The 20180-nt window shown below is 39.4% G+C and overlaps 1 protein-coding gene across 3 annotated transcripts; it reads left to right on the plus strand.

Annotated features, from left to right (window-relative positions):
• The first annotated feature begins 167 nt into the window (after positions 1-167).
• Positions 168-19911, plus strand: flvcr2b (FLVCR heme transporter 2b). Of its 3 annotated transcripts, none has more exons than XM_051408555.1 (11): positions 168-1290; positions 4693-4834; positions 8314-8454; positions 9620-9687; positions 10029-10132; positions 11411-11521; positions 13084-13189; positions 14072-14183; positions 15596-15651; positions 17507-17655; positions 19258-19911. In XM_051408555.1, the coding sequence occupies exons 1-10, from the start codon at positions 703-705 to the stop codon at positions 17585-17587; spliced, it is 1509 nt and encodes a 502-aa protein (XP_051264515.1). In that variant the 5' UTR covers positions 168-702; the 3' UTR covers positions 17588-17655; positions 19258-19911. The 3 variants fall into 3 exon arrangements, with proteins under 3 accessions (XP_051264515.1, XP_051264514.1, XP_051264513.1); XM_051408553.1 differs by lacking the exon at positions 168-1290 and adding an exon at positions 3473-4273; XM_051408554.1 differs by lacking the exons at positions 168-1290; positions 17507-17655 and adding an exon at positions 3467-4273.
• Positions 19912-20180: the final 269 nt, after the last annotated feature.

Here is a 20180-nt window from a genome sequence, read left to right on the forward strand (position 1 = left end):
CAATTAGTTTAGACTGGGAAGTAAAGTAGAAGTTATTATAATGGGTTGTGTGTGTTCCACATATCCTACGACAGATATATTGCATCAGAGAGGAAATCGCTGACATTTAAGGACGTTACCAATTGTAACACTGTGAGATATCTCAGCGTTACAGGCTGTCCAGATAACACAAAGAACAGTGTATGAAACTCCGCCCTTGTGCCTGCGTTGTCCGACTTGTTTCAAGATCCCAAAGCGGTTTCTAGGTCCGGGTGGAGGGTCACAGCAGGCGCTCCTACACGTGTTAACACTGGGAAACTCGGCTTGAAAGAAAGGATCGCCACCATTCATGAAATTAACTGTAACTTGTTTAAACTGTGCAAGCTTTGTGCGTAAGTTCGGCTGCTGAGCAAACTTCAACTCGGGGGAGGAAATGAATTTATGGACCCGGCCGTTCCACAGAAAGTGGGAGTTGTAGAGCCGTCACTACTTGCTTATTAACTATTCAGATACACATACTGAAAGACATGTTTAGATTTACTTCTCCTTTTAGCTGACAACATGAAGTTGTAGGCCTGTCTGTCGTTAACGTGACGCGCTGGATGTTCACCCATGAAACAGGGCGACTTTCAACCACTTTCAGTTCAGTTTGCAGTGGTCTAACCCACACTAGTTGAGTGAAAGCTTCATACTCCATGAGTATATTGAGGAGATTCGTTTAATATGAGCGAGAAACAAGGGCTAGGAGATACTAAACTAAACGAGGATCAAACCAAGACGGACTTGGAGAACCATGTCAAGCCGGAGGCGGGTGACGCGGTGCAGCGCGCCGACGGGCAGAGTCAGCTGGACGGTCATGAAGCACCACGACCCACCCGTCTGTACAAGCGGCGGTGGATGATTGTCCTCCTGTTCAGCTCGTATTCACTGTGCAACTCCTTCCAATGGATACAGTACGGCATCATCAACAACATTTTCATGAAGTTCTACAACGTGGACGCCTTCACCATAGACTGGATGTCTATGATCTACATGCTGACATACATTCCCTTCATCTTCCCGGTGACCTGGCTGCTGGACAAGAAGGGGCTCCGGGTCATCGCGCTGGTGGCCACTGCGCTCAACTGTGCGGGGACGTGGATCAAAGTGGCCAGCGTCAGACCCAACCTGTTCCCCGTCACCTTTCTGGGGCAGTTCTGCTGCTCGTTCGCGCAGGTGTTCATCCTCGGGATGCCGTCGAGAATTGCGTCAGTGTGGTTCGGTTCGGAGGAGGTGTCCACCGCCTGCTCCATCGGAGTCTTCGGGAATCAGGTAGGCGGTAAACCAGGCTGTCCTCCAGTCAGTAACTAGGTCAAGTGGTCTCTTCATCTACTTGATCACTGATTTAGACATGTATTATCTCAATAACTAACCACTGATCATATGGACATCCCCACGTCTATTTGGCACGTGTGCGTAATTACGCACGTTCAAGCGACCACAGAGCGTCTCCTGTGCACCCAAGCCACAACACTGCATGCTGAGAATGTGGGGGGATGAGTGGCAGCAGTATACAGTGAAGCAGCTTGCGAGAAAATACATACAGGCATTTATATGTAACCTTTCATGGAGGTGTTGTAGCTCACTGTACAGAACAAACACGTTGTATCAGTGAGAGATGAAGACAACAGTTCATCTAATCATGTTATATTAAACTCAGTAGAGAAACAGATCCCTACACACAGATAAAACTGTCATTGCTCATAATTCATCAACATGAAACACAAGGATATTTGTTTCTAAGAGACCATAATAGCAAACACACAAAGGATACCATGAAAACAAGCTGTCTGTATGAAATACAATAGAGAGTTAAATGGACGCAGCTGAACACTTTATAATTCAATGCAGATGAGTCTGCCCTAAAAATGTTTTTTTTTTAAAAGGGGAACAAGCCACAGCCACACTGACAAAGTATCTCTTGTAGCTGTGAGTAAGTTCAGATGTCCTCAGATCCTCTGGAAAAGATGCTATTCCACATATGTTGGTCCTGGTCCAGGGAACACCTAAAGGAGAGTTGGACAAATTCTTAGAAAGAACATCATGTATATATATATATATACTGATATGTCTTCAGGCTTTGTGTGATAGAAAAACCAAACAGTCGCCAATGCCTGTACTTGGTGGCACATAATGTGCTCTAACTGCAGTGCATTCAAAACGTTCTTAGTTAGACCAGAGAAGTCTGCTAAGATACTGTAGTTTAGGCCTATATTAACTGTAATTAGTCAAAAAAAAACAGATCAAACTGTAAATAAAGAAGGACATAATTTTGAATGCAATATACCATTTATTACACGTTAAACACACAGAGCTGCAGGACATTACCCATGAAAACTGTTTTTTTTATCTCTTCTATTATGAAAACAAATCCACACACATACGACAACAGTTAGTGTGCTGCTATTGTATTATAAATTAGTAGCAGCAGGGCATTTGAAAATCCACTTGCAGCCAGACAGGAGTGCAAAGATCAGCATCGTGCCTCTGTTAATATAAGCTCCCAAGCCTCAGCTTTAACACATTGAACAAACAACACTTGAGTCAACTTTCAGTACATCAACTTCAAGCAAATGTCAGTGAAAAGTCATCACTTAGTGCTGGAGAATTTGCAGAGGGCAAGCTGGGTTTACTGGGTGCACTTTTAATAAGTAAGAAAAAACATTTGCTTTCAGATTGACATCTATAATTTAAGATGTTGTCTTTTAACAGATTTGCTTTCAACTTGCAATCTTGGTGTATCCGTCGTTTACAGACACCTAATCCAAATGTTCCTTCACACTATTGCACAGAGTCATTGGAGATATGAAGAGTTTATTTTCTTAACGTCAGAAGCACTGTCATTTATGCATGACATAGATATGAATTGACTCTCCTAGATATCCTGTACAAATTGAGCCTCAATTTGTGTCATCATTTATTTTATTGCATCCAAACTGCTTTTATATCAGCACATTTAATCATATCACACCCTTAAAGACATCTCATCGCATGCTTTATTGCCACATTATTGTCCTCTGATTCCAAAGTCTTGAATAACAGTTAATGTCAAGCACGGTCAGCACAAACTGACTGAGTTGTTCATTTTATAAATAATATAAAACAATTTAAAAGTCTGTGGTCTAAAATTTGAACGAAATGCGTACAAAATGTTGGAGGAAGGGGCTATTTTAAGTATTATCCTTAACAGTACAGGTGATCAATAACAAAGACATGAAAACATTAACCAGTTGCAGCAATGCCAAAATTTTTCTCACATTCAAATGAGTTAGCATTCACTAAAGACTTCATTAAAGTTCAACAGAGAAATGTTTGTTTTCTGGGCTTTCTCACTCTTATTTGGACAGTTAACTAAAGAGGCAATGCAGGGTCTGGATTGGTAGGAGTGGTTTAGGTAGAATTGAAAGATTTCCTATATTAACACCACATGACATGACTGAAGACATTGTGAATGGACTGCAGTAACTCCAGCTGTGCTCGCTCTCTGGCTTCTCTGAGAAAAGCGTCTTTCCACAACAGGCAGTTTGCACTCAGGACAGCGAGCCGTTAAGGACACAAGACCTCTCACCTCTCACGTACCAGGGGCCCGCTTCAGAACTTTAAAATGCCACAAAACAATACTTTGAAAGGCAACCATGAAAATTCTGACCTCGGTGGTGAGGAATGGCCGAGGTCCAAGGCTGCAAAGAACCTCGCTCCGGGCCTCGCTTCGCTGCAGTGGAGTCCGGGACCTTTGGGCAGAGCCATCTCCATTGGTTCACGGTTAGACATTGAGGCTTTACAGAGTGACCAAGTAGAATTGGTGTCCAAGGTCGAGACCAAACTTTACCATCGTCGCTGGGTAATGCTGTTTCTCTTCAGTGCCGTCTCAGCCAGCAATGCCTTCATGTGGCTTCAGTACGGCATTATTAGCAACATATTTATGCGCTTCTACAACATTGACTCTCTGGCCATTGACTGGTTGTCCATGATCTACCTGCTCACCTACATCCCACTTATTCTGCCCGTTCTGTGGCTTCTGGACAACAGGGGAATCCGGGATGTTGTCCTCGTTGGGTCAGCCTTTAACTGCATTGGTGCTTGGATAAAAATTGGTAGTGCCAGTCCAGAACTGTTCCCAGTCACCTTTTTTGGCCAGTTTGTGTGCTCAGTAGCCACTGTGTTTGTCCTTGGTATTCCCTCTTACCTTGCCTCAGTGTGGTTTGGAGAGAAAGAGGTTTCCACTGCTTGTTCCATAGGAGTTCTGGGAAACCAGGTTGGTCTGAATGTCTAATTAATCCATTTAATTTCTGCTTCTGCAGGAGGGTCCACATAGCGAGGCTGTCTGTAGATTATGCAGGGTTGCACTGGATGCCAGAGACACATAAGACTTCTAGTGTCCTGGTGCGAGAGTCCTGAGAAAATTGTGTTAACCATTCGCTGAAACCTTCTCGTTGAACTTTGTCTGTTTAGGCCGATCGGGAACTTGTGTGTTGAATTAGTCAGATGACATAGATGCTGTTAAAACATGCTCATATAGCAACCTGATTTGGTTGTAATAATATAAAAATATGGCTGTAATGTGTTGTGTTTCATTTATCTGCATGTGCGAATTTCAGATTATTGTATGGTTGTTGCAGCAAAAATATCAGTTTTTTTATTTAATTTGTGTTTTCTGTGTTCATTGTCTTAAAGCTGGGTATTGCCATTGGTTTCCTGGTGCCTCCGATCCTGGTGCCCAATGTGGATGACATGGACGAGCTGGCTCACCACATCAGCATTATGTTCTACATCACCGCAGGAGTGGCTACCTTACTCTTTATCCTCGTTGTCTTCGGTAAGATTTGCTAAGTAGCACATAAAGGGTCAGTCCACCCCAATAACAAAAAACTTGTATTTTCTTTCTTACTTATAGTGGTATCTAGAAATGCAGATTTTCTTTGTTTAATGTGTTTTGAGACTTGCATTTCTGAAATATTTCCTGCAACCCTAATACAATAGACTTACTTGATGACTTGATTTATGCTGCTCAAAGCACTGAAAACTGCATTTTTTGAAATTTGTATTGGGATTGTTTTCTCAATAGAAAGTAGTTCAAATGAAAACCGTTTGCTTCAAAGTCTGTGAATTATTCTAACCAAGATATAGTTTTAGGAGTAACAAAGTGGTGTTGTGCAGTAATTTTTAGATAATTTGTGAAGTTCAGAGCAAGATATCTTAAATCCTCAGCAGATGAAACGGAAACCTTCCGCATGGCTAGACACCATGAAGGGCAATATGTTTTTTGCAGTTTCGGCAGTTTTGGAATTTACATAAAATGTAGATGAACTGGATTTAAATGCAATTTTAAAACCGATTTTACTGTACCATGTAACCAAGGATTTTTTGTGAATGGATATAGAGATGAAGTGGTCACTGAAGCAGTCAAGTGAGTGAAATGAATGGTTTCAAAGTGTGTCATCACCTCACCCACAAAACCTTTCCACATTTTATACCTTCCCTCAGAAACTGTGTATTGTCTGGGCCTTTTTTACTCAGGCCAATGGGGTTTTCTTATTCAGTGGATCTACCTTACGATGGTTTTAATTTACAGCACTTACACTCTGACAAGAAGCACCATTCAGTGGACAAGAAAAGTGCTGACATGCATGTTTGCACCGACACAAAACCTTCACTGAAGGGGAGATTGACAAGAAAGATACCATTGTGGTACGAGTAAAGTCAGGAGAAATGTGCACAAAAGTACAAGATGTTACTGTGTAAAGTGTATGTTAGTTCTAGATATATTAGAAATATATTGATGACAAGGGATATTTTCTGGTAGAAGGAAGTACACTTCACGTGACAACCAGGAAATGAGTTGTCAGGGGAAATGCTTAGTTGTAGTCAGCTTTATATTTGCTTTTTGACCCTCTTTGTCTTTTTCCTACCATCTCCTTATATTTTATCTCAGAGTTTATGTTATTAATTAGCACCTCACATGTTATTTTTCTTGTGGAGGAAACTTGAATCATATAATTTAGAAGGGCGGTAGATTAAAAACAGAAGTGGTTAGTCAGAATATTGTAGCAAACAATGTTGTAAGTATGTAGCACTCTTCTAGAGAGAACACTGGTTTGGGTAGTTGTCAGAGGGGAGGAACAAGTTCGATGAAAAACAAAGCTGTTGTCCTACCAGAGCAGAGAGAGGGCGGGGGTGCTCGTAAGCGTCCTGCATTCAGAAACACAAAAGGAAGCTTGTCAAGGAATTCCGTAGTACAACATTCAGACTGACTCAACTGTTAGTATTTTGACATTTTTATTTATATGAGTCTGGTTCATTATTTATTTCAGTGATTTTTTTGTGACCCCATTTAAGAGCCTCGCTCTATCCAAAGGTTAAAAAATTCATACCAGCACCACCAAGCTCACTAATTAACACTTTTTTGTTTAATTTGTACACACGTAAAAATGGCATGTTGTTTTACTTTGGAATTATGTGTAATAATAATTAGACCTGTCCTGACACAGTGACTTATTTCGGTTTGGATTAAACAACTTAGATATAATGTGTGGCATGTTAATTGGTGAGATTTAGATGTGCCAATAAGCAGCTTTTTTACTGAGTAAAGCTAGCTGTTTCCCCCCTGTCTCACGACTGTAGCTTCATACATGCCGTACAGTCATGAGAGTGATATCTGTTTTCTGATGTAACTCTTGGCAAGAAAGCAAAAAAGCAAATTTTCAAAATGTTCCTTCGACAGAAAGTTCTTGCAGCCCTCATCGCAGTGTGCATGCCTCTGTGCATTTGTGGCCTTAGTCAAAGTGGGATTGTCCCCTCTCAGACCCTTTCATTTTAGAAAAATTAAAGAAATTAAATTAAATTTATCGTAGCTTTTTCCTATTTCCTACCCAAGTAATCATCTTGTGACCCCAAATAACTGAAAGATAGATATAATAGAGATAAAGCATAAAGATTCTGAATTAACAGACATCATGTAACTCAAAGCTTTTGCAGTCCTAAGCCTGAGCGTGCACTGTGTATATAGACTTTCTTCCACTTTCGGTCATGTGACGGCTGGTATTGGGCCAGGGATGTGACTTATGCCACTCTTGGTTACTCCAGTGAGATAATTCACACCAGTTGGCCACAGTAGTTTCATGATATGACACATATACTCACACACATAGCACACCCTCACACATACATGCAAGATGCCATGTGTGAGGGTTGTCCTGCTGGCCGGGCCATCTGTAGCCCTGCAACAGGCCTGTGAGTCAGCAGGGCAGACAAAGTCCCAGGATTCAGAGATTTGCATAAACTGTGTGCAAAGAGAGGTGAGAGAAGAAGTTTGGCTGCTGCTTTCCTCCAAACAAACCGTCAGCCAAAGTTAACCACAGAGAAAGTCTGCATTAAGACCTAACGTGAGTGCATCTGGTTGACTGAATAAGGGGAATCCCTGCGGGTGTTCAAGGCACATTACCATGCCCAAACTGTTTTACAAGTTATCAGTATGAGCACTCCAAAGACTAATATGAATAAAACTTTGAGTTTCCTTTGAATATCAATGACCACACAGCTGAGATCATGTATAACCTAAGTTTCTTTATGTACTGTCATAGCAACTGTATCTAAGAGCAGCTTTATAGGATAAGTGAGAACCGGTTGCTAAACACAAATCCTCAGGTCAGGTTTGCTGGGGGGGTAGAAAAGGCTGGCTCAGCTCCAAGAACTACAAAGACAGACATCTGTGTTTCCCCATGAGGCTGGAGGGCACGTGCTTTCACCCAGGAAAAAAGAAGACTAACACAAACAGGTCACATCACACTTCAAATGATGACTGTTCTCTGGGTTTGAGTCTGTCTTTCATGGTGAGGAGTGTTGAGCGTACTCTACGTGTGTGGACCTGCCCCACCGTGTCTGGATGGGACCCATTTCACTTGAAATCTTTGCAGTTGTTTAGGATAATAGTTTACACTAAATACAAAAAGCTCCATGTGCTTCTCAGACCTGCATGCAGTTGGACATTTAGGAAGTTTTAGTTTATATAGCACCTTTCAAACAAATCAAATGCAATTCAAAGTGCTTTACAAGCAATTGACTGAAACTTTGAAACACTGTATAATATAAGAAAATAAAAAGTATAAATATACTCGAAACTCGAAAATTTTGAGGGCTGGCAAACTGACAGAATAAAGTACACATTGAAATATGGAATATTTTCGACAATAAAACACAACGACATAAGATTACACTGTACGCTCTGGTGTAGAAGATTTAAATAGTGTTGAGTTTGTTGTTATTTGTGTTAACTGTGTTTTTCTCTCCTTACGTCAGTCTTCCAGGAGCGTCCTAAACTTCCTCCGACTCAGGCCCAGGCCACAGCTCGTACCATCCCACCAGAGCAGTACTCCTACACAGCCTCCATCCTCAGGCTGCTCCGCAACAGGCCCTTCATCCTCCTCATCATCACTTATGGTTGGTCATCACTATCCTTCAAAGTACTAGTAATTGGTCTTACTGCAGACTACAAAAGAGTTCTTTAAAAGAGATTTAAAACAGGGTGTTGATGTAAAAATCTATATTTTAGGCTTTGTTTTTATTACCGCTCCATCTGTAGGTGAGGCTTGGTCGGCAAGGCATTCATAATAAATGCCATGAAAAAAAGGGGGAATTACTTATTTATTATCAGCACTGAATTCTCATAGTTACTGTTAAATTACGTGGTGCAACTCAAAATGTTTCATTGCCTGATTCAGGTATTAGTCAGTAATTATCCCTGATGATAGCTGTTATTTTAACATGGAAACACTAACAGGTTTCCAAGAAAGCCTCGACACTCTGCCTTTAAAGTGTAACGAGGTTTATCTTCCTCTCAAATCTCATAAAAATGCACACAAGCCATTAGTTATTCCAAAGCTCATAGAGATGAGACTTGAGTTTGTCCTGGAGGGGTTCAAAGTTTGTTTATGATCTGACAATGTTTAACGAATGTGATTGATCAGTGTGACACATGTTATGTAAAAGCATATTAAGTACGTTTCTTTCCAGTCGGTCAAGTCTGTCAAGTTTGTCAAGTGACAGCAACTGTCCAACAGCTGTGAGCAGTTAAAGTAAACTCTTTTCACTCCACCTGAGTGCCCTGACACGTGACATATCACTATTATTAGTGTGATAAGCTGTAGCTGCCAGTTATATCCAAGAAACTGTCTCATTTACAAAGTAATGCTTCAGTATAAATACTTAACTGTTATTTTTACATTTTATATACTCTCAGGATTTATTCTCTTAACAATTTTCCAGAAAAGTTAATGATCTTGTAAGTGTTTTTTTGTGTATTCTTTCTGTGTATGAGTTACTGACTATATCCAAAACCTTTGTTCAAGAGGAAAAGGATAGGTGCTTTTATCCTTTTATAGAAATCCTTGGTCTGGGTCAGCTCTCTGTTTAGGAAACTAGCCCGATCAGGTTCATTTGACACATCTGAAAACCAAAACCCTTCAAATGTTCACAATATTTAATGATTTGCTTGAGGAAGAGAGCACAATGCCTTCTTAACATTGTGAAAAGTTTCCTGGTAGATATGTTTGTCCTGTGGTTTGTGGTATGCATACTTTGTTTGACAGTATTTCCCAACACGCAGGTCTGAACGTTGGTTGTTTCTATGCTCTCGGCACCCTGCTGAACCGGATGATCATCGACCATTACCCTGTAAGTTATGCCTCCTGTCTCTATGTGGACATATGTATGTACTGTATAAAGCAGTGTTTTGCTTTAGTGTTTCCACTGTGTTAAAATCCGGTAAAAGATCTGTTGCCCAAAACTCTTGTTACACTTCCAATAGTGTGACATTTCAGCCTTTAACACCCAGAAATAATGTAACACAACATCAATAAACTGTACTGTGGTAATAGATTTAACAAATTAAGTTTTCTTTGACCAATGATCCGACACCAGATTCAGATTTCTCTGAAACTGCCTTGCCTTTTCTTGGTATGTACAGTTAGGGCATAACGTCACTAATTTATGTCCTGACTTCCATGAACCTTCAGGGAGAAGAGGTGAATGCTGGGAGGATTGGCCTCACCATAGTCATTGCGGGGATGGTCGGCTCCCTGATCTGCGGCATTTGGTTGGACAAAACTAAAACCTACAAGTAAGTGTTGGGATTCAAAAAGATGCACAGAGAGGGTTGTTGAAAATGTTGTGACTGACTGATTCGCATTTTATCCGCGTTCAATGTGACATTAGGCAGCCACATGCGCTTTTTAAATTGAGTTTATTGTCATTTGGCTTGTAATCTCGCTGTATATTTTGGTTATGTGTTGCCTGTTGGGGTTCTGTGTCTGTTTATCCAGGTGTTGCATGCTGCTCTAACAGTGCTCTCTCTGCCCTCTGGCTCCTGCCTCATGGGTCCTCCAGCTGTGTAATGACAGCAGTGGCCATCCTATGGGGGGCTTCACTCAAACCCCCCTCTGTCTTATTTACAAGAGTCTTGCTGTAAATGGGGGGAAAGCGGGTGTGTTTGTGACATACATGTGGGGACACATTCAGTCCCACCTGGCTTTGTTGTCAAGTTCAGATATTCTAATTACTCTGTGCTTGTTATTTGCATTACATTCATTTTCACTTTTTTAAAGAGCTGTATAAGATTTGAATTGATAGGACATATTTCTTCTTTCATATGCTGTTTATTGTTCTAATTGATTTCTTTTTAACCAGGAAAGTGCTACCACTTACTGTTATGATCACTAACCAATACCACTATAATCAATACTAATTTCATTTGTATGTCTGTATAAAATTTGTTTTTTGTCACAATCTTGTGTGTTTTCCCTCCAAACATGTCTTATATAATGATAATCTGTAATTACGTAATGCATTTTAAAGCATAACTTTTGTTTGTTTGTTTTCTTGTAAACAAACAAAAGTTATGTTTACATTCAGTGTTTCTATCCTTGAGGGCTAAAAAACATGTTGAATTCATTTCTTTCCTCATAAAAAGAAAAAGGCCATTTTCCACCCCAAGTTTTATACCTGCATTGTACCTAACATTAGCTAGTAAACACTCCATGTTGGCACGTTACTGCCACCTGTGGATCATCAGTGGAACAGTGGGAGACCATTTGCAGGAACATGAACGTGCGTCTGTTGTGTTTGCACAAAAACAAATAACACGGGGAAACATTGCTCCATAGTGCTACTAGTGGTCAAAAACCTTACAAGGTACCTTTTAATTCTGAAGCTGTCTGTAATGTTACATCTGGCTGCTTTTAATTTTAATAAATTGTTTTAAATCGCTTGAGAGGCTACTGTCTGGTACAGCGCCTACTGTACACACTTATCCACAAAAATTTAAAATGCAGCAACACTCTGAATGTATCATGGTGATGACGATTATAGTGTTCAGTGCTTTTCTCGTGTGTTTTTCCAGGCAGACAACCCTCGCAGTCTACTTCATGTCTCTGGTGGGGATGATAGTCTATGCTGCTACACTAAGTCTGGGACACCTCTGGGTGGTCTTCATCACCGCTGGATCTCTTGGGTATTCTTTCATTCATTTCTTTGTTTTTTTTTTGGGGGGGTATAGAAGTAATATAATCTAAGGATTTATTTTTTATATGTATTTCTGTATTTGTGTACAATACTGCATTCAAAATACACCTAATTTGTTTACTCAAAGGATGGAAAAATGAAATAATATGTATAAAGAAATATATTTACTACCAAATCCAATACAGGATGGATTATAGCAATGAGCAAGCTGGAGTGAGCTCAGTAATATCACATTTTAAGCTTTCCCCTCCACTGAATTCTGTTATGGTAATTCCTCAAAGGGCAATATTTCTGTTGACATTTGCAACAATAATTTACAGCTGTGTTTATTTAGCTTTCAACTTTGCCTTTCTACACACTGACCTGCTATTCAAACTCAGGATATATCCTGTTTATAGGAAAAATAAAATGTATGGATAAAGGTCACACCACATTTTGTATAATCATTTTTAACAGTTGACTTTACAGGTAAAAATGATCGTCAAGGCCGCCTACATGTTCCTCTCTTCTTTTGGAATTCAAACTTCATCTTTTACCAGATCCAGAAGTACTTTACACCCAGTTTTAACCTTTTTGTGGCTGTGTGGCTGTTGTGAAATACTTACACCTCTTCAGTAGCGCAGATTGGTCTGCCAGATTGTGCTCGTCCTTTTCTGTGAAGGCACACCTACATAATATAACATACATGCTCACATGCATGCCAGACAGTGTACATCATTCATGTGACTCAGGCTGAATTGTCAGATATTTCACAGAAAGCTTCATTTGTTAATGGAGACTAAATGAGCTCCAGCTAGCTTCACATTCCTGCTACTCGACTGATAAAGCAAACATTTCTTTAGTCATTTTCTTCCTGTGTGTACAACCATTGTCCCAAGTATTTTTCTTGCTTTTTCTTATCCCTAAACAGGCTCTTGATGGACATTAAGTATTACGTGTAATGAAAAAGCAACAACGTGCAAGAGCATCATGTTTGCTGCTCTATGTCCTTGTTATTGAAACACATTTATAGGCAGAGGAGGCGCACATAAATGTGACTGTGCCTGGAAATACAGTATGTACTGACTCAGGCTGATGTGTTTTGCTGCTGTTGTGATGTAAGTACCTAGTAATTTAGTTTCATTTTTTGTCACTTCAGTTGAAGGATGACATGGTGTTATTGAGTGAGAAAATCCTCTGATGTAACTGGTATGCTTTCAAAACCTGTTGTTCTTTATAACAATGGATGCTCTTTTACAGCAACCAAGGGCAAGGGCGTTAGTCTTAAGTTCAGTCATTTAGTAGGTACAAAGTTCACATCCACTTGCTAGGTATTATAAAGAGGGAGGGGCAAAACACATCACCAGTGCAGCCTGTGCAGGAGGTGTCTTTTTGTGACAAATTACTTAATCCTACACATGTGAAATCCAGGATATATATTATTGAAATTTAGATCAAATTAGTATCAGAAATGTTGGCAGAAAGAAGAGCTGCAATTAAATCAACTTGTGATTCTATATGATTAACCTGTTTACTGTGTGTCTCTGTGCTCCTGTGCTCCTGTGTGTCCAGATTCTTCATGACAGGTTACCTGCCGCTGGGCTTTGAGTTTGCGGTCGAGCTGACGTACCCAGAGTCCGAGGGAACCTCCTCCGGACTCCTCAACTGTTCAGCACAGGTGCAGCTCAGTGATATCTCAGCATAATGGTGCAGAAAAGCCCAGTGAATCACCAAAGAGACAGCATGAGAACAAATGTTTGAATTTTTACTGATTTTAGAGAAAAAAGTGAGTCATTCCCCTTCACTACTCAGTATCAATGCAGGTTTCCAAGAAAACGTTGGCTCATACATTAAAGTAGAACAATATTACAATTAATAACAGTAAAACTCTGCAGAATTTGTCCAGTCAAATGTGCTAAAATCCTGATTTGACTTGAAAGTTTGCAGATCAGTTTTTGTTTCTTGCAGACCGGGGCATGTTTCACCACATCTGCAACACTAGTGCGGTGCCCGTTTAATATGTGCCTGTTCAGAACGGGCTGATTGCTTGGTATTGCTTCTTGCAGCTTGCAGCGAGTAACGGGTAAACCGACTATTGGGGTGCATCCCTCAGTAAGTGTGAAGTTGGTCAGATGAAAATCGAAGGACAGAGACTCTTTCCATTTAGCTAGATGCAAGATGCAATTTGCAGCATTAGACAAAACAAACGTACAAACATACATGCAAATCAAGCATGAACACTGAAAAATTACGCTGCTACCATTTACAACCCGCCTGTAAGCAGTGATTACAAAAGAGTTGTGTGACCCTGGGATAGCTGACTGGAGGTATTAGCACCAAAATACTCCGGGTTTTCCCTGAATGGAGCATTTTTGGCTGCAGGGAACTCTGGGAAATACTGATGCCACATCTGATAGGCCTTAGCTGTAGAGTGATGGCACATTTGTTTTGCATTGTTTGTGTTGTTGTTGTTGTGGCTGTGGCTGTGAGGGTGTTCGTGCTTGTCTGTGCACGCAAACACCATCTTTATTCCTAACTATTGCATGTTCTGCATGCACAGGTGTTTGGCATCATATTCACCATTTGCCAGGGTAAGATCATCGACCACTTTGGCACACTGGCAGGAAACATCTTCCTCTGTGTCTTTCTTCTAATCGGCACAATAATGACAGGTAAGACCTTTGTGACTATGAGGAATATGCTGTATAGAGTCATAGCCAGCTACTGATTTTAATATCATATACTGCGATGCTTAAGAATGGTCTTTGTCTGTCACTGTTTCTGTTATGAGTTTACTAATGTTCCTGTGGGAAAATATTTAATTCCAATAATGTGGTGGTTATTGTAACTTCAAGGTCTGTTTCAGTGTTGTGTTATGATACAGATGAATATTTCCAACACAATGACAAATGTGTTTTTATTGTTGAATATGCTTAACAGATAGTTTTATTACCTCCTTACAGGAAAACTATTTAAACCCTGGGAGCAGTTCAGGGTTTAGAGTTCTTGGAATTTTTTCATTTCCTTCGAATGGTTAAAGTAAAAACAGAATATTGTGTTGTGTTTAACTTAAGCTTGGGAAAGAAATTGGGTAACCATATGTTTTTGTCTTGTTCTGTCCCCCTCACTCAAAAGTGATTGTTTTTAATTAAGCAAAGCGCTAAGTTTCTAGAAAAACAATTGACTTGAGTAATGGAAAATGTTGCATACTGTCAGAAATGCTGCACATGCATACTGACACATGGTAGCAGTTTGTGTTCGGGTATTAAGTGTGAGATTTAATGCCTCAGTCAATGCAAAGTCACTTAAGTCTATTTGCATGGCCCATTGAGGGGTTTATGAGCAATGTATAACTTTTTAAAAAATGCTTTAGCCACTGAAGCGCTAAACTGTGAGCGCACTAGAAAAACACTGCAAGACTATTTAATGAGACCTTCTCATAAAGGTCAGCAGACTGACTCACTGTCCTTTGTAACTTACTCAGCATTTAGACATATGAGTGGACTTCTTGTTGTGGTCGTCATGCCAGTTTTAAAAGGAAAAGAACAGCTTTGTGAGAAAACCACAACTGAATTCCCACACGTTGATTTGACATATACTGTGTAAACCTATGTGCTGCCATCAAAATGCACATACAGTACAGTGTTGGCTCTCTGTAATGTATTCAGTTACAAAGGTTAGAATTCTTTGTGAAACATTCACTGTAAGTAGAAGGTTGAGGTTAATGATTAAGATGCCATCAAGCTGTTTTCATAATTTTGCAATGCGAAGTTTGAGGGTAAGTTAGGATGCATGATTTGAGTTAGGCTAACTGTATTTTATTGCATTCGTTGCCACACAGTCTTTGGAAATACTTTTAAAACTGTAAATTTAAATAGAGCCACTTTTATGATGATAGGCGCCATCTACTGGGTATTTACCTTTATTACATCATGTCATTCGATTCTAAACTAAAATCCATCTTCATATGCCATATGGATGGACAAATAAATAACTTTTATTACTTTGCTGTTTAGTAAAAGAAGAGTTGTGTGTCAGTATCTCATGCAGGCTTTACCTGTTCTGTGTCTCTATTTCCCTGCAGGCCTAATAAAGGCTGATCTGCGAAGACAAAATGCAAACATGTTGGCCAAAGCAGCAGTAAGTGTTAAAGTTTGTTTGTTTGTTTGTTGGGGATATACTAAAACGTGGTGGTGGTAGTATAATGTGGAATAGGCCTTTTTCATAGAAGACATTTTGACATGTGCCAGCAGGAAAAGGGTCCTAACGTACTGTCACTGTCATAGCTTACCTGGACATTTAAACTCAACAAGCCTTTTTCCTGCTATGACAAGTTAAAATGTCTGCTGTTAAAAAGGCCTATGTGTTAATTGTTTGCTTGTCATAAGTTTGCATGGAAGGCATGCAGGCAAAGTCACATGTGTGTCCTGTGCTGCTCCAGAAATAACTTACTCTGCGCTCCCCTTTTGTGTCTATTTTTGCTGTTGTCTTCAGTCGTCCCGCTTGCCTGTACCAATTCTCCGTAACATCTATTGTTGGATTTGACCTGATACAGTGTCTCTGCTGCATGTTGAGCTTTGTTGTAAAGCAGACAGTGTTGGGTAACACAGTAATGCATTACTGTAATTACATTACAGTTGTCTGTAACGCATTGATGTAATGCATTACAGACAGTGATCACATTACACTTGCTAATCAAATGTTGTTACTTGCGTTACATAAGTTCTTCAGTTATCTCCATAATGGCTGGTTAGAGAAAAAAAAGGCCTGTAAAGGCACATTTGAGCAACTTATTTGCTTGCTAGTGATAAACACATCAAATAAGCTGGACCAGTCTACTATAAAGCCGTAGTTTGGAGAGTTTGGCCCGTTGCCGTTCATATTACGTGATCTTCAGCAATGTTTCAGAGAAACGCAAAAGTATTGCAAAGAGTTGTGTAATTCATTTTCTACACTGTAAAAAGAGCATGTATCTGCTTGTATCTGCTTGCATATGCTTGCATGTTAAGAAGTGTATGAACTGCCAAATATCTTATTGAATTTGTCTGGTACCAACAGTTAATGTTTTGTTGCTATGATCCCCCTGTTTCTAACCCATACTGTCTCACCAACTCACCAAACTTTGGTAGAAGAAGAGCAAATTGAAGATAATGTTTGAATGTGACAAAAAAGCAACTGAAGCCAGGTTCCAGGACCCTGGACAGAATGTTCTTTATTGATGCCTGGGTGGGTCTCCAAGCTCTGTGGTGAAGTTACTGATGAGTGCTGACAGAAAATCATCTGTCAGATTCCTCACGTTTAATGCTGAGATACAGTGAAGAACAAAGGGTTCAATAATGAGCTTTCTGGTGGAGCGTTAAATGAGATGAATGATACCTTCTCTCTGTGAGATAGGAAACTAGAGCCAGGAGACAATTAGCTTAGCTTAGCATAAAGATGGAAGCAGGCTGGAACAGCTAGCCTGTCTCTTTTGAAGGGAACAACCAGCCTTTCTAATGGTCATTAATTAACACATTATATCTTGTTTGTTTACCTGGGAGTTGAGCTAGGCCAAGCTAACCTGCTGCTGATATGAAAGTGGTATTAGTACTGGCCAAAAATGAACAAACAATTATTTTCTACATAGTTTTGCAAGTTTGATACGTATCAAGTCTACACTGGTATTAAGTCTGTAAGCTTCAATACCAAATTTAAAAATGTACATTCTTGAAATACTCAAATTAGTGGTCCAGATCTGTGGCACTAAATGGTATCAATGTTCTTGTCTAACTCTCACAAATAAAGCAAATAAGCATATTTTCCAAATTGTTACCCAAACTGAATTGTGTTTGAACATAAAGAATAATTTAAGTGACTTTAATCACCTATAGAATACAAACATAAAAGAGGGAATTCATTAAAGCAAGAATTCAGAATCACAACAACTTCATCCCAGACTGGAGACTCACGCCTCTGTAAACACTGAATGAGAAGTGATCAGTAGCTGTTGTTTTAGGCGGAGGGGCAGATGTCGGGACAAGACTACGGAGCCACGGCACTAATCTCCCAGCCGCAGACTCCTCCTTATCAAGCCTGATCAATAAACCTTTCTGCTTCCACAATGAAATCTGCTCAAATCTTAGCTCGAGACACAAATGCACAAAGGTAGGAGCACAGAGCAATCACCAACACCTGCTGCACACCCTTCCACCTGTCTCTGTTAAATCTGCCTTCTCAGTCTCTCTCACTGAATAATATTCACACAATCTAGTACACATGGGAAAAAATATTACTAAACCAGTTTGTGATTTCTCCAACTGTATCTATAGAATTCCAGCTGAATCTAAATCAATTAATTTAATCTCAGATCATTAATCCCATCACAGCCTGAGCCTATGCATCTGATATGTATTTGACAATATAATGATTTAAAGAAGAAAATCGTACATGGGAGTGTCCTGGATTACTATGGATGACTTTCCAGGGAATTATTTTCCTGTGGGCATGGCTGACTGATTTAAACTCTGTCTGATCTGAAACAGCTTTATTTATGAAACTACGGTCTTATTTATTTATGCATCATTTTGTAATGTATCCATATACAGGCCCTTTTTCAAAGAGGACATTTTGACATGTGAAGCACAGGTGTAAATAATAAATGAACGATGGCTGAATCCCATTTAATTGCTTCAGTTTCAGGGTCCTGGTATTGATGCGTTTCCAAGAAAACATAGAAAACAAATGAGAATGATTGAGAGCTCATGAGAAGATCAACATGTGAAGTTGTTTTTGTGCCTTAAACTGCATGAAAAGGAAACCTCTCAGCTAGCTCGCAGTGCAGAATATTATCTCCAGTAAGCCTGGTCAGAGCCATGGATTATATAAAGGTGCAGGATGGTTTCTAACTGAAACCGCAGGTATAAATGCCCGACAGCTCACACTCTTACTGTGTGCTTAAGGCTAGTGAATGCAGAGTGTGAACATTTGATACCTTGGTGATCAGTTTGGAAATGGAAGGATGAGTCTTACGTTCAAATTCACCTCTACCAGCAATTTTTTCCTGTTTCCAGCAAGATGTCAGATTTCCAAGTACTGAAAATGTCCATAATTAAGCTATAATGACATTGTAGCAATGTGTTTTCTACCCATTGATTGATTGTTAACTAGTCTATAGACATTGCGTTAATGTTTTAGTTTTTTAGTGTAGTAGAGCCTTTCCAGAGAGTTAACACTCACAATAGCAACATCCTGACTCTGCATGACCTGAATGGAACAGAACCTCAGTTAGTATCATTAATAACGCCTGTGTTTATCCGACTATTTCATGTCAAAATGGCTGCTGATGCGCACATTGTCACAAATTCATGACTTAACTGACTGCCATCATTAATGTTATTAACACCTGTGCCCCTTCTATTGTGAGGAGTCAAAATGTCTCCTGGGAAAAAGGGTATTGATGTGCTTTTATTTGTCTATTTTTCATTTTCACCCAGCATGTAGTCAGTACACTCAAAAACTACACACAAGCAGCCATATTTCCTTACTAAAGCTAAAGAAAGCTGTTTTTCACAGAGTGTAGGAATGAGTGTAAGGTTTGTGCACACTGATAAGAAATAATGTACTGGGATGTTCACATGAACATGTGTTTATATGTATATATATATACTATTTTCAGTGATTATTTAGGTCTAAAATCTACAGACAAAAGAGAACTTCACTGTTGAATCCATAAAATTGTTGAATTAACATGCCTGTTTTGATTGATAGGGACCGTCTGACAGCCCGAGTGGGAACCTGGCTGAAACTTCTATCATCAGTGAAGCCAAGTTTTAGACGCGCACACACTAACATACAAGCCTTGAAAATGATCTCCTTTCTGTTACAGTGTAACATACTGAGATAGAACAACACAATCAGGAAGTCTTTAGACCCACTTCCCTTCTAAGAAGAGCTAGATATAGTGTTGTATTAACTATTTATAAAAAGAAATACGCTAAAATGCTGAATTAAATCTGATATTGAATGCATAATGTTGAGCATAAACATTCACTGTTGAGAAATATTTTTTTATATTTAAGTGTAAATTTAAGACTTAAAGAGACAAAAAATCTGAAATGTTTACCTGTCAGTATTTTAAGTGTACAGTTGATTGTGTACAGTACAAATAGGTACATTTGGCACAATGAATTTATGCTAATTTTGTTATTGCATACAACAGTTAATCATGTAAAAACACTGCATTGTTTTGAGTGATTTTGGTAGAATATCTTTGACATTGAAATAATTCATACAGCAGCATATTAAAGAGTCTCTAATCCATGGCAGTCCACAGTAAGGGATTACATACAGTTGTGTGATAGTATGTGTAATACTGTTCATGTTTACTTATTTAACATGAAATAAAACTATTTTATGAAGTTTCTTCTCTTCGTTTGGTGTTATGCTTTACATTACTGTGTGCCTCACAGTGAAAAGCCATAGGTCTTTGATGGTAGATAATACCAACAGCAGTAAAATGCTTTTAAAGCAGGACTTATACTTATAATAGGAGTATCTTTACATACAGGTACTCTTATATGTAAGTCAAAGATCTGAATGCTTCTTCCACCATTGATATATCTGTTCATCTTGGACTGGGTTGTTTATTGTTGGTCCTTATGCAGACCAAGGGTCTACAGTTTGACTTTTCT

The sequence above is a fragment of the Dicentrarchus labrax genome, unplaced genomic scaffold (assembly GCF_905237075.1).
Source record: "Dicentrarchus labrax unplaced genomic scaffold, dlabrax2021, whole genome shotgun sequence".
NCBI classification, from domain to species: Eukaryota; Metazoa; Chordata; class Actinopteri; family Moronidae; genus Dicentrarchus; species Dicentrarchus labrax.